We start from the raw sequence: 13,810 nt of genomic DNA, 5'->3' as shown, positions 1-13,810 counted from the left end.
ATTATTTTTGAAGGTAAAAATAATGAAAAAAGGGTGCCACCACCTTTTTCTTGACATTATTTTCTCTTATGTTGTGTGTTCTATTTTATTAATACCATAGCACTTTGTAGCACTTTGTACCGCACAAAAATGTGGTACAAATTAAATTAAATATTATTTATCATTGTCAAAAAGAATACAGTCATGGATATGCTATTTTTGGGAGTGAAGAGGAAATGGATTTTTTGTAGTTAATATTTTATTATATATTGTATAATATTATTATAATTATTATTAGTAGTAGTAGTAATGGTAGTATTGCAGATGAATAATCTAGTAACATTAGTCAATAATTTTATAAGTTTCAAAAATCGGGGGCCTTTGTAGCTTTTTTGATTTTGCTTGACTACTTGTAATACTTTATAAATCGGTTTGAGTCTGTGCACTCCGGAACAGAAGGTGGCAGTAATCAAACTGTATCTTCGGTTTATAATCCGCCGACGATCCACGCTGTCCTGGAGCAAGTTCGGCAGGGAAGTTTTCAGTCCCGCAACTGATCTAACGGTGCGTCCTGCGGCTCTCTGGTAGACATGTGCGCGGGCTGTAGCCTGCTCTGAAGTACCGCAGCTCCTAAACTCTTCCTTTATAAAACCAAACAGTAAAAACTTCAGTTGTTTTCTTTGTTTTCCCGTCATCCCCCGCGAAACACGTACCCACTGCTGCTGTTATCTGAAGGTGGCTAACCGCTCCGCAGGGGCTGTGTGAACACATTCTGTGGCTTTGCGCTGAAAATTTACCTCCTCAAAACAAACCGGGACTGTCGGATTGACCATTGTAAGCAAAATTCCAAGTAGGCAGCATGAAATTCAACCATGATAATGGTTATTCCTTTTCTTTGTGCAGCTGACAGCATAATGTTAGCTAACAACAGCTCACACAGAGTTTCAGTTATGACGTTAGCTCTCCATGCTGAAGGTGTGCTCTTTGCTTTCCCTGAGAAATATTTATTGTGCTTCTTTAAAACCCGATAGACTAATTATTTGCCATCTGTCCAGTTTCTTACTTAGTACGTTAAGTTAGCTTTCATGGTAACGTGTCGTCAGTAAAGTGATAATGGTTTGAGATAAAAAGCCAGAGACACAAAGTTAAAACTTAACTCAAACTTAACTGTCTGTGAAGCTGTATTTTTCCTTCCAAACCGTCTTCATATGATAGTGTTAGCTTGTTCACTGTGTAACTGCGTGTTTCTTGACAATCTTTGTGTTTTCAATAAAACAAAGAATTTAACAGGAATTTAAATCAGTATTTCATCAATCCTAAATTTCCCCCCAAGTTAAGGAAAGCCACTTTAATATTTGTTAAAATGTCATGTCAACAATTAGACCGAATGTTTCAGTGCTCTCTGACAATACAGAGGTCTGCACTACAAAGCATGTTCAACTTAGTCCAGCTCTCTCTGGGTGAGCTGGCTTCACTGAGCCTTGTTAACCAGTGTCACCAAACTTAAAAGTAATGCCAGACTGTTTCCGCTACCGAAGCTGACCCAAATGTTGCATTTACAATCATGGGAGCCAATTAACAGTGTGTGGATTATTTTTCGAGTAAAAGACAATATTTCATTTTTATTTCCAGTTATCATCACACAGTTGTCTCATGTTATTCTGAGCTGCAGTGATTTAATCAGAGTGTAAAATCATCCACACTGTCAGCTGTGTGATAAAATCTGATAAAATCAACTTTGCATGGCCCCAGAGGCCTCTACTATGAAGCAGGATTTGGGGTTAGTGAGGTAACTTCAGGTTTAACTCTGGGTTTTCAGGGTTACGATGGTGGTTTACCTCTTACTGGGGTACATCACCATGGCAACTTATGCTGAACAGCTAACCCACTCCAGTGCAGGTTAACTTCAGAGGATCGGATCACAACCTGTCAACACCCCGGCCACTGACCAATCAGATCGCTGGAAAAAAGTCCTGAGTTACAATAAAGTGAGAAGTATAAAAGAGCAATATATATTTTTATAGATCAGTAGAAACATTTTATTGTTCCAGGCTTTTTATTTCCACTCTGGTTTTAAAACAGAGCTTCTAACAAGCAGAGAGATCATTTACGACACTAAACGCATAATGATGATTTTAGCTGCGATAGTGCAAACTTTATTTTACCCCCAGAGTGCCAGCTGACAGTGTGGATGATTTTACACTCTGATTTAATCACTGCAGTTCAGAATAACATGAGACAACTGTGTGATGATAACTGGAAATAAACACAAAGGATTGACTTTTATTAGAACAATAATCCACACACTGTTAATTGGCTCCCATGATTATAAATGCAACATTTATAGTACTGGTTATCTGGACGGCCAATGTTAGGCTCAGTGAAGCCAGCTAATGAAAAGATATCCTGCGTATGTTGAACTTGCTTCATAGTACAGGCCCCAGATTTTCTATGGCTTGTCCAGAAAGTCAATCACTGTAATTATAAAACATTTGTCAGTAAAATTAGAAAAGAAACTAAAAATATATAATCCTTTCAATATACAGTATATAACAAGACATACATTTTTTTTTTTTTTAAATTCCACGCTACAGTACATTAAAGGCCCCTGCACACCTACACAGGTGTCACTTATTCTGGCTGATTAGACCTCTGGTCAAGCTGAAGGTGGGCAGTGCTATGCTTGACATTAGGTGAAGTCACCAGACTCCATCTATGCATACAGAATCATAAAGATGCTAACAGAATAGTGAGGAAGATGTCAATCAAATACAGTCTGCACACACTCCTGAGAACCAAAATCTCAGCGAAGGCTTCTTATTGATTTCTGGAACATGGCAATAATTCTCTTATCTACCACACTCGTAACTTTTATTTCTTTTTCTATTCCAACAGGTCATAGTGTGTGCTATGAGAAAAACGATGCATGAAGTGGTCCTTTGTTCCTTCGGAGCCTTTGATCACGAGAAACACGAAAGCTACATGATTCACAGAAGATAATAGAAACCAGCAAGAGGTTGTGTTTATTTGTTGAAGACCAGTCCGATCCTGCTGCCATCACCATGTCAGCAGACGCAGAACCGGATGCGCCGCAGCTTGTGAATCCTCCGCCTCCTGAGGTGACCAATCCCAACAAGGCAGGCCGGAGGACCAACCAGCTGCAGTTCATGCAGAATGTAGTGATCAGATCCCTTTGGCGCCACCACTTTGCCTGGCCTTTTCACAGTCCCGTCGATGCAGTCGCTCTTGGACTATCAGTGAGTATTGTGCACGTTGTGTGATGTAAATGTTCTTCACAGTTGCTTACATTTAGCGTTTTTCACAACACTTCAATGTGCAGCTGTATATCTGCAGCCAAATATATTTTTTCAGGTTCTGATGTACAGTAAAACACCTTTGTTTCTACAAACAAATTAAAGCAGCGTTTAGGCTTTGGAGCCTTGAATTTGCTGATTTTTTTCACTCAACACCTCCCATTGTTCAACTGTGATCTGTTAAAATGTCATATGTGCATTTGTGTTGTGGAAAAGCATCCCTTTCTCTTTTTCTCTTTTCTGTCACTGGAGTAAAACTGCTTTAAAATCCTTAAATTTCCTCTGATGTCTTTGTCATTCTTTCATTGCAGTTGGAAAAAAAAAATGTTCACTGTTTTTTGTTTCCACCATGGTTTTGGTTGTCTTCTAATCCTCATGCACAACCCACTTAAACAACACAACACAGTGAGTATAGAGACATTGGAATGTGGCATCATACTCAATCTCAGTCACATCCAATATTTAAAGCATATACCCATATAACCCTAAAATTGCTTGATTCTTTAATACTGCATTTGTACCGTTCACAGTGAAGTAAATGGATTATCAAGCGTAACTAGGACATGGCTTTTGGAAAGAGATGTTCTCTGAAGAGATAAATTGAAATGGCATTTGAAACAAAATTCCATTCACCACCATTGTGCCGGCGTGGAGGCAGAAATCTAAGAGACATATATAAATAAGAGAATCAAAACCATCTCCATGACTACGTACCAACAACTCGGGTGTGATTTACATAGCTTTGACTGTTGTTTCTATTGGTTGTGGGATGTTAATTACAGTTTGGGTAATGATTTCATCATTTGACTTCTCTTTTTTCTTTCATCATGTTATGACTGATAGGAATGATGGACAATAGTATGAAAAAAAATGTATAAACTGGAATGATTCTGGAAGTTGTTTAAATATAAGAATAATTCTTAAAATATAGGAATTGTGCACTGTGTACTGTTTTTTTTATCAGTCAGACTTTAGTGGATCCCTTTGTAGATGTGGGACAGAAACAAAAAGCGAGACTACATTTATCTGACACATTGACTCTTTCTCTTAATCAGGATTATCATAAGATAATAACATCTCCCATGGACTTGGGAACCATCAAGAAACGACTAGAGAACAACTACTACTGGAGCGCCAGCGAATGTTTGCAAGACTTCAACACCATGTTCACCAACTGCTACATATACAACAAGGTGAGAAACTTCCTGATTAGAAATGCATTGCGCCGGCCGGCTTCACAGATGCTAGATCCTCATAGATTTCCCTCTGTCTTGTAGCCTACAGATGACATAGTGCTGATGGCCCTCGCCTTGGAAAAGATTTTCTTGCAAAAAGTTGCCCAGATGCCTCAAAGCGAAGTGGAGCTTTTACCTCATGCAGCCAAAGGGAAGGGCAAGAAAAGTAGCATTTCAGGTAATGAGCTGCACCAGGCTGCTACAGCAAATAGAGAGGAATTTGAGTTTCAGAAATTCTGAATTTACATATACTCATGAAGCAGCCAGGGGTGACATGTTTGAAGAATGTGTCATGTGAAATCTTCAGATGGGCCGATAAATCTTCAGATTACCCACAATTTAGCATTAAATTCAACACTTCTAAGAGAAAGACTCAAAGAATACACTTGAAGCTGGTAGAGTTCAATGTGAATAGAATATAAAGAGCAATACAATGCAAACCTAGGCCTTGATCCCGGTATTAAGAACCTAATGCAAAGTCATAAAACATCATATTATATATCTTTTCATTATCCCACCTAATGTGGAGCTTATTTTCTAGACTCCACCTCGTTTTTTTAACCATATTCAAAGCTGCCATTATTGCTGAGTTCAGTAGTGACCTTGACGCTTTGGTAACGATCCAAGTATGATTCATCTTAGAAACAATGGTGTCTCAGACTTCTCTAAAATGTATCAGTTGCACCTGGCTTGGAGACAATAATGTCTCAACATCTTCCTCATTTCTCAAAATAAAACAGGCTTATGCTGGCCTTTAATCACCTCACAGAGAACCAAAATATTATACTACTGACCAGCCTTCTAATTAACTTCCCTGGGCACTGTCTCTTATTGACATAATGCTATCTTTGCACGTTCACTGGCACATCCGTTTGATCAAGGGAAGGTAGCCTCCACCACAGATGTGTAAGCATGGAAGGGACACTGAGCATCCTGTGCACAGAGATATGACCATCGGTGACACCCATAAGTCTGGCAGTTCAGCCATCAGCAGTGATTAACTGCATCATTGACCCTCTTTAATTTGACACCTTGTCTTCGATCACTTCATGCTTACCAAAAAGATGTGAGGCGCAATAATCTTTTGGCCAGAAAAGACAAACATTGTTGCAAGAAAAAAATCTAAATTCACCTTGCACACTTTAGAAAATGGAAATAGGTGTATTTTTCTGCTTTGTCTCCTTTAATTCCTGTTAATACATGTATACAGGTGGGCAGGTTGGAAGTGTGACAACATGTCCCTCAGGTACAACTGTTACATCTCAACCAAGCAACAGTTACACGCCCTCCAGCTCTTCCTCAACTCCCAAACAGTCATCACAAACCGCCGTGAAGGTGAGTCACCATTTGTGCCTTGGATCCTAAAATCATATTATCTTGAAATCACAGAGCCTTATTGTTTTTTTGTTTTTTTTGTATGCCAATGAAGAAGAAAGGGCTGAAGAGGAAGGAAGACGCCACAACCGATTTGTCCTCAGCAGTGATAATCAGTTTGAGTGATTTATCGGAAAGCAAGAGGAGAGGTGAAGGCGCAGGCCGAGCCGTCAATCCTTCTAAGAACAACTTTGATGAAAAGGAATCGCCGCTACGAGAAAATGAACAGGGCAGACTGAGCGAACAGCTCGAGTACTGCAACAACATCCTGAAGGAAATGCTCTCGAAGAAACACGCAGCCTACGCCTGGCCTTTCTACAAGCCTGTCGACACCGAAGCACTGCAGCTACATGATTACCATGACATCATCAAATACCCCATGGATCTCAGCACTGTAAAAGTATGAACTGTATACTTCTCTTCTTTGGTTCTCTTTATTTCAGTCATGGATGTTGTCTTCGATAACTTTGTGTTTTTAATTTCCAGAAAAAAATGGATGGACAAGAGTACCAGGATGCACAAGGATTCGCTGCAGATGTGAGGTTGATTTTTTCAAACTGCTACAAATACAACCCTCAACATCATGATGTCGTCACCAAGGCCAGGAGACTTCAGGTGTGTTTTGAAATAATTAAAGTCGTCCCGAGACTCTGTACGACTTTCCATTTCCCTTGATTCCCTTTCCTGTGTGCATGTGTTTGCTTCAGGGCGTTTTTGAGAAGAGGTTTGCAAAGATGCCAGACGAGCCCGTTGAATTGATTTCACCAGTGAGCGCAACATCTGCTAACAGTTCAGGTTTTAGGGGAATAAGCGGCACAGGCTCGTCCAGCTTGGACACGTCCGACTCAGCAGACGATCGTGCCACCCGACTTGCCGAGTTGCAAGAACAGGTGGGTGCAGAACAGGTGGGTTCCTGCGTGGCTCTCTATAAAACAAAGTCTTGTTAAATCAACATCAGTCTGCTACTCCAAACCTGTTTCCCAGACAGACGCGTTAGTTACGCTCTGCTTTGCAACATACATGTTCTCCTGATGGATTCATTGACCTGGAAACCCCTTCTGTGTGCTGTTAAATACAGTCAAAATATAGCTGTTGTATGAGGTCAAATCTCACTAAAAGTTTTTATTTTGTGGCTGTTAAATATACAACAGGGGAGAATATATGCACAAAAAGGATATTGTAGACTGTTAAAATCATATGCTGAACTTACATTTAACTGCTCAGTGAGTTTTTAGCATCTTCTCCAACTTGCTAGCAAACACTCTCTGGCTCCCAATTTCTTTGATTTCTTCATGCTGCTGTTTTGGTTGTTGTTACCTCTATAATTGCTCTAACCTATTTCTGTTGACACTCTACTCAGCTGAAAACTGTTCACGGACAGCTGGCTGCCCTCTCTGAAGCCCCCTTGATTAAACCAAAGAAGAAAAAAGAGAAGGACAAGAAAGAGGACCACAGGCCAAATAAAGGCAGTACAAATTCCAAATGTGCCTTGAATTCCAGCTCCAGGTATGACATGTTACATAACCGATAAACTCTTTATTCATAGCGCGTCACTTTCATCGAGACCTTTGACTCCGTCGTCTTTCATTCCAGGCATCCGTGGAAGGGAAGCAAAGACTGTGATTCAGAAGGCGAATGTCTGCCGATGACATACGATGAGAAACACCAACTGAGCCTTGACATTAACCGCTTACCCGGCATGAAGCTGGGTCGCGTGGTGCACATCATTCAGACACGAGAGCCTTCGGTGTGTGACACCAACCAAGATGAGATCGAGATTGACTTTGAGAAACTGAAGCCGTCCACTCTGCGTGAGCTGGAGAGATATGTCAAGTCTTGTCTGTACAAGAAATTTAAGAAATTTCAGAGTAAGTACAAAGCCTTTCCGCCATCTTCCTTTGAATCGTTTGATATTAAGGTGTTTATTAGCCAAATAATTTTAAATGCAAAGGATCCATCAACATCTGTAGCATTTAATTGGTGATTTTGCTTCCTTTATTTTCCTTAACCCAGAGAAAAGCAGTCAAGCTGCATCACATCATGTCAGCAGCAGCACTTCCTCAGATTCTGTCACCAGCAGCTCCACTGACTCCAGTTCAGAAAACAGTGACTCATGAGGGCTGCAGTAATGTTTTTTATTTATTTCTTTGTTCTGTGACCAAAAGAGAGTGTTTTCACTAATGTTAACATGCTTATTTTTCTAGTTGTTATATGTTTAATACACGGTTTATTAAACTTCCCACCATTTTTGCATTCAGTGTGGCTTTTCTCCTTCTCTTTCTTTATAAATCGCAATATCCGTCACCGGGGTTTCTTATCAGACGCTATAAATCTGAAGCATGTCTGGATTGGAAATATTGCTGAGCTAAAACACATTTCATAACATCTGAGTTTCAACCAATATCCTGTTCCTGCCATTCATTTTATTTATACAGTTTAATTATTATAGGCCTTTTCAAATGCATCATATAATTTCAGTCATGCACTTTAAAACATCCATTTGTTGAACTAGAAAGCCCTCAGAAGCATCTGTTTAAGCTATGGGTTGGGTCATTTAGCTTAAAATCATTTGTTTCATTTTATGTATGATGAATTCAAAATGTCTACTGTACTGTAAGAATTAAAACAAGAAACAGTTTCAAGAAAACTGTGATGTTACAAGAGCTCCTAATTGGTAGTGTGACATAGATATCTAGATATCTGTTATAGTGGGCAGTATACTTAGGTTTATTTTTGATAGGACATAATAAAATACGGAAAGAGTTACAAGTTAGAAGGAGTAACAAAGGAACTAGTGTGTATGGGTACACAGCTCTGGATATCCACCACATTTAACATGTTCTTGTGTAAGGAGTGGTTGTTTAATTTCTTTTTTCTTTTCTGTTACAATCATATATCGCTTTTTACTCATAAATCTTAACCAGTTGGAAACCAAGATTTAAAAATTACCCTCAAAAATCTCACATGTAGATTAAGGTGTTAATTCTGCATCTCAACCTCAATCTGCTCATGTGTCCCGGCTGCTGTTTGAGATGCATGTCAGGATGTCAATTTAAAATGCAATATGAAATGAAACTCTTGAAGCAATTTTTGTTTCCGAAAACTGTATTATAGACGACACAATATTTCAATTTATTTCTATATCAGGAAAAAAATAGTGATTCGTTTTTTTAATCACTTGAGATGTAGATGAACCAATACTGAACTGACAGCACAACATCTAAGTTCCAAGTTTCCTCAGTGGGCTGGTATTGTTGCCTGTTAAATATATGCTATAGAAATTTCAGTCAAAAAATATCAGAAATAGTATAACTCTTATGCCTTTGTGGGGAGGATGCCATATTGCAGTCAATAATGTGCCCTGCAGTATATTTGAGGCAACTGTCTATACAGTCTCTTACCAGTTAATCACTTGTAACTGCAGGTCTAACATGCACCCTCCTGAATATGTTGTAAATGATCCTGATTCATCTTTTCAGCAATGAAAAATGAATATCATTCCTATAGTTGATACCATTTTGCACTTCATGTTGGAAACAACTTACATGTAACCTTTTCTTTTGACATTTAAGATGTTTCCTTTTTTATTTCTTGACCTGTCTTTTGAATTCCCATCCCTGCATGAATAACTCAATTTGACATTCACCTTTCTCAGTGCCAACCATGATTATTCAATGCAGAACAGTAAATAACCTCCATAGACCTTTTTAAAGGGCCACACTAGTGTTTGTCATGTCGTAGTCCATTTACTATAAATGACTATGCTGAATAATTACAGCATAATGTGGTGTTTGCGTGTTCTCTCTGTCCGGGGTTTTTTTAAAATTGTGGTATGAAAGTATGAAGCTTGCAAAAAACTTAACTTGAGTTCAGTTATGCGTCCAAGTGAACTTCATGTCCACTTATATTTACTGTTTATTTACTTTCTGTTTACAGTCTAGAGAATCTATACTTAAACCATGCTGCCATACAACAGCAATGTCATTTTTGATACTTGTGACTTATAATGTAACAGAAAAAAAAGAGCAGACACAATGCTGATGATTTACCTTTCATACCATCTCACAAAAACAACCAACTAGGGCCTAGCAAACCATGTTCAGACTTCTGAGACTATGCTGTATGCTTTGGAAAACATTCAAAATAGCAGGAATGTAATTTGTAGTAAATGGACCACAGCATGAAATATCATTGGAAAAAAAAAAGTTATTTATAGAGAACATAACCAAAGCATTACAATTGTCATTTTATAGACATTTTATGTTATTAACTTTTTGTCTCCAATTATTTTTAAACTATTTGGTTGTTCTGAATATAAAGTAACACAGTTTTAAATGTTGCTCTACAAAATTGTTTTTATCTTACCAAGTGCCACCCGTTCAGGCCTTTTTTATCCTCAGGAAGGTCATTTTCACGGTGAATGACTCACAAAACTTGTATGTATGTAAATGCAGTGCGTCTATACAATATATTAAAACCCAACTCTCCTGTCAAGGCTCTTGTTTACAAGGCCATCGTTTTTGTAAGAAAAGGTTTTAATATCCCTTTACGCGCGGGGTAGTTCAACTTTCAGGGTCTCATTTTTTGTTAATAAAAGAGCAAAGATTGCCGCATTGAACAGAATAGGTGTCAAATGTACTTTACATTGTGCTCTTTACTAAACAGCAGTGTCTGCACCACAATGAAAGAAAGCCTTCTTGACATAGAAAGAGTTTCTCGGCTTCCGCTGGCCTGCCAACTGCTCTGCAGGAACTGGCACACACCCAAAGCTGCTCAGTTCAAACAGCTGGTGCCTCCACCAGCTTACGCTCCATCAGAGCTCCGTGCTTAAATTCTTTCAGCATGGGCTAGAAGCACTGGACCTGTGTAGTCTGGGTCGTTCGTAAAAGAGGACTGTGGTAGTAAAGCACTCGCATTGGCACTGACAAGATGAGAGCATCCACTAAGTACACAAGCTGACTCAACACTGCTTGCAGTTCAGTAATTAACCAGGAGATGGCCATCATTAACCATCTATCAAGTGCATTTCTTTTCCCATTATTATTTGTTAGTGCATGAAAGACCACTGCTTTTAAGAGGAGTACAGATTAAAGTACTTAACATGAAGAAAGCAATTGAAGACTATAAGAAAGGGCAGATAAATTAACGTATTATGAAACAAAAGTTAAGGATACATAAGTACTTCTATTAATTGTGTATTGGTGAAAGGAGGAAGCTCCAACTGCTTGCACACTGTGGGGACATTCATCATTTACTATTTTTCTCTGTGGCCCAGCTCGCTGTCCTTGCACTGTGCGTGTTGCAGGGAGACGTGGTCTTTGTGACCTGCATTCCCATCATGCAACATGGAACATGCCACCCAGCTCCCGCTCAACAACCTTGGGGCATGATTGATCAATGCCACAACTTCAATGACAACTAGTCATTCCTGCCTCTTCTGGCTATCACTCACAATGCATGAATCCAATGTTCAGAAGACACACACAAACACCCACACAGAGAAACACACGCACGCAACTTTCCAGACATATCACATAAGAGACTGAATGCTTTGATTAATGGACCTCTGGTTTTCATTTTCTTTTTCATTGCCTTTTAGGGAAACCCTTGGGGAAAGAACATAAACTCAATGAATATGGCTTCACAATGTCAATTTGAATCAAAGTATTCTTTGATACACTGCACATGCACGCACTTCTGTTCAGTAAACGATTTATGCTAATGTGACATATCAAGAATCTTAATTGCAAATTAGCCGATAATTCTACAGTTCTCATGAAAGTAGAAGCCCCCTTTTTTAATATGCTCAATTTGTAACAAAGTTTATGGTGCTTATTAATCTATTTTAAAACCATTACTTATCCAGGAAGAGAATTTGCTGAGCATGTTCTTTTGCAGCACTGCACTGCATCACATTCACATACAGTATATACATATTCACTTCTGGTAGCTGCCCAGGACCTCAAGCTTACTATTCAGCAGCACAGCTGGATCAGCTAGGGCCTGCATGCCTTGCACAAAGGTACTCCGATAGTAGCTTACCTTTTCCTCACGTTGATTTTCAAGCTAGTGTAAGGAGAAAGTCTCAGGGCTGTAACTATATATATTTTTTAACTTTTTGTAACCTTTATTACAAAACGTGGGGGGAGGGGGAGGATTGGCCGAGTGTCCCCACTCAGATTTATTCTGTCATTCTTGGGATCAAACAAGCAACCTTCCAGTCATAAGCCTGTTTCTCTAAACTTTACCATTCGGCCAAATGATGTCCCAGAGTTCCTCGTGTTTATATGGTATGTTTCTTTCTTCACTGTTATCTATTTATCTGTCAGTTACTGTTGAACTGACCTTCAAGAAAAGGCCATAACAGGATGTTCCAGGAGCCTTCAGTTGAAATTTTCTGACCTTCTGTTATCTGTCTAGACAGGATTTAGAGAGTACACATGCTTTTTTCTTCTGACAACACAATATTTCAAGCTGTGTACAATTTCGCATATTGACATAAGTGAACACTAATCAGTAACATCAGTCTGGTGCTGTTGACCACTGCAATGTTCCTCTGAAACTGCTGAGGGTTAGAGGCAATGCTCTTTCTCCATAACCCTCAGATAATGGTGCTGTCTTTTTTTGTTGCATTTTTTCAAGTTGCTCTGGAACTGGTGGCGCACATTTCCCCCCAGAAAAGGCCTGCTGTAAAATTTATATGCTGTATTTTAAGCTGATGGGGCCGTTCAAAAGGTCTTTAAAGGTTAAGTGATCACGGCTCCATTGGGCCACACATTGAAAGACCATTTGTACATCAGAGGATGCATTGTGCAAAAGGACATTATCAACAGCCATTCCCCCAGCTCTCCCATTTTCATGTGCGCCAAGATTACAGAGCTTTGTCAGAGTTATTTAAGGGTTTGGTCAAACATCAATAGTCCAGGCCTGGTATAATCTTAAACAAGTGCTGCATTAAAACATAACTGTGACAGTCAGTCTTGCATTTGTCTGCTCACTAAATGCTTCTTGAAGGTCAGAACCATTGAGAGTGCAGGAATTGCGGCGGATAAAGCTCCAAATGCCCACTTTGGAGGGCTTATCCTCTAAATTTTTTTTTTTTTTTGGGGGGGGGGGGTGCTTATCCTGATATCCAACAGCACCCTGCTACAAGCTGCACACATGGCAGTAACACATGTTGTGGTAGATACTAAAACCGCCTCAGGCTACGTGACAGTCCTGCATGGATGTTCGCTAACAGCCTCTCTATATGGGCCATGTACTGTATGTCTTTCCATATTCCTGCATAACTCTGCAACCGATGGGGGAAGCCGTTTCTACGTGGAAATGAAAGACCCTGACTGGTTTGACCAAGAATGAATGAAACACTGTCTCTGTCAAACAGAACAACAGTTGAACTGCAGGCCTGGACCTCTGGGTCAGAAATGATGGCCTGCAGCCATCATGGGAACAGTGACGCTGTGAACAGTCAACAACATAGTCAACAACACGCTGTATCTCTTTATGAGGTAATGCTGGCAGCCAAAGAAATAAAGGTGCAGCTTGGAGATGAACCCTCCACTCTGCAGTCAGATGTGTCTTGAAGGGAACAGGTGCATTAGAGAGTAGATGCACCAGAGAGGCTGAGTTCATCAGCTTAGTGTCAGTGAAAACCTAGTCCATGTCAGCTAACCAACTGTTCATCAGCCTGGAGGGCCTGCTCTACAGGGCCTCACACATGCAGGATGATGAGGCAGTGATTCAAATTCACCAACTCCGAAAGCTTTTGGAGACTTTTGTCTAGGGAGTGTTGGCAGGTGGAGACAGCAAAAGATGGTAAAACTCTTGGCTCCACCGCTGTAGCTCTGTCACATCATTCTTAAAACATCTTGCCTGTTGTATCTGTATGTATTCTTGACATCCAGTGGA

At 39.7% G+C, this 13,810-nt stretch overlaps 1 protein-coding gene across 5 annotated transcripts; it reads left to right on the top strand.

Annotated features, from left to right (window-relative positions):
• The first annotated feature begins 438 nt into the window (after positions 1–438).
• LOC121886066 (bromodomain-containing protein 3-like) lies at positions 439–8,159 on the top strand. Of its 5 annotated transcripts, none has more exons than XM_042395971.1 (11): positions 439–543; positions 2,875–3,236; positions 4,349–4,486; positions 4,571–4,706; positions 5,739–5,863; positions 5,958–6,302; positions 6,389–6,517; positions 6,610–6,807; positions 7,263–7,408; positions 7,496–7,770; positions 7,916–8,159. In XM_042395971.1, exons 2-11 carry the CDS (start codon positions 3,042–3,044, stop codon positions 8,017–8,019), a joined length of 1,791 nt encoding a protein of 596 aa, XP_042251905.1. In that variant the 5' UTR covers positions 439–543; positions 2,875–3,041; the 3' UTR covers positions 8,020–8,159. The 5 variants fall into 5 exon arrangements, with proteins under 5 accessions (XP_042251905.1, XP_042251907.1, XP_042251908.1 ...); XM_042395973.1 differs by lacking the exon at positions 439–543 and adding an exon at positions 550–813 and having other exon boundaries at positions 5,961–6,302; XM_042395974.1 differs by lacking the exon at positions 439–543 and adding an exon at positions 550–813 and having other exon boundaries at positions 6,610–6,792.
• The last annotated feature ends 5,651 nt before the right edge of the window (positions 8,160–13,810 follow it).

This window comes from Thunnus maccoyii, chromosome 19 (genome assembly GCF_910596095.1).
Source record: "Thunnus maccoyii chromosome 19, fThuMac1.1, whole genome shotgun sequence".
NCBI classification, from domain to species: domain Eukaryota; kingdom Metazoa; phylum Chordata; class Actinopteri; order Scombriformes; family Scombridae; genus Thunnus; species Thunnus maccoyii.
This window is presented reverse-complemented; position numbering and strand designations above follow the sequence as displayed.

What these genes read in the sequence shown, in the direction of transcription:
- LOC121886066 (XM_042395971.1), top strand. Translation starts at nt 3,042, where the DNA reads ATGTCAGCAGACGCAGAACCGGATGCGCCGCAGCTTGTGAATCCTCCG. An exon ending in TGGATCTCAGCACTGTAAAA is followed by an intron (nt 6,303 to 6,388) that starts GTATGAACTGTA and finishes TTTAATTTCCAG; the next exon opens with AAAAAAATGGATGGACAAGA. An exon ending in GCCTTGAATTCCAGCTCCAG is followed by an intron (nt 7,409 to 7,495) that starts GTATGACATGTT and finishes CTTTCATTCCAG; the next exon opens with GCATCCGTGGAAGGGAAGCA.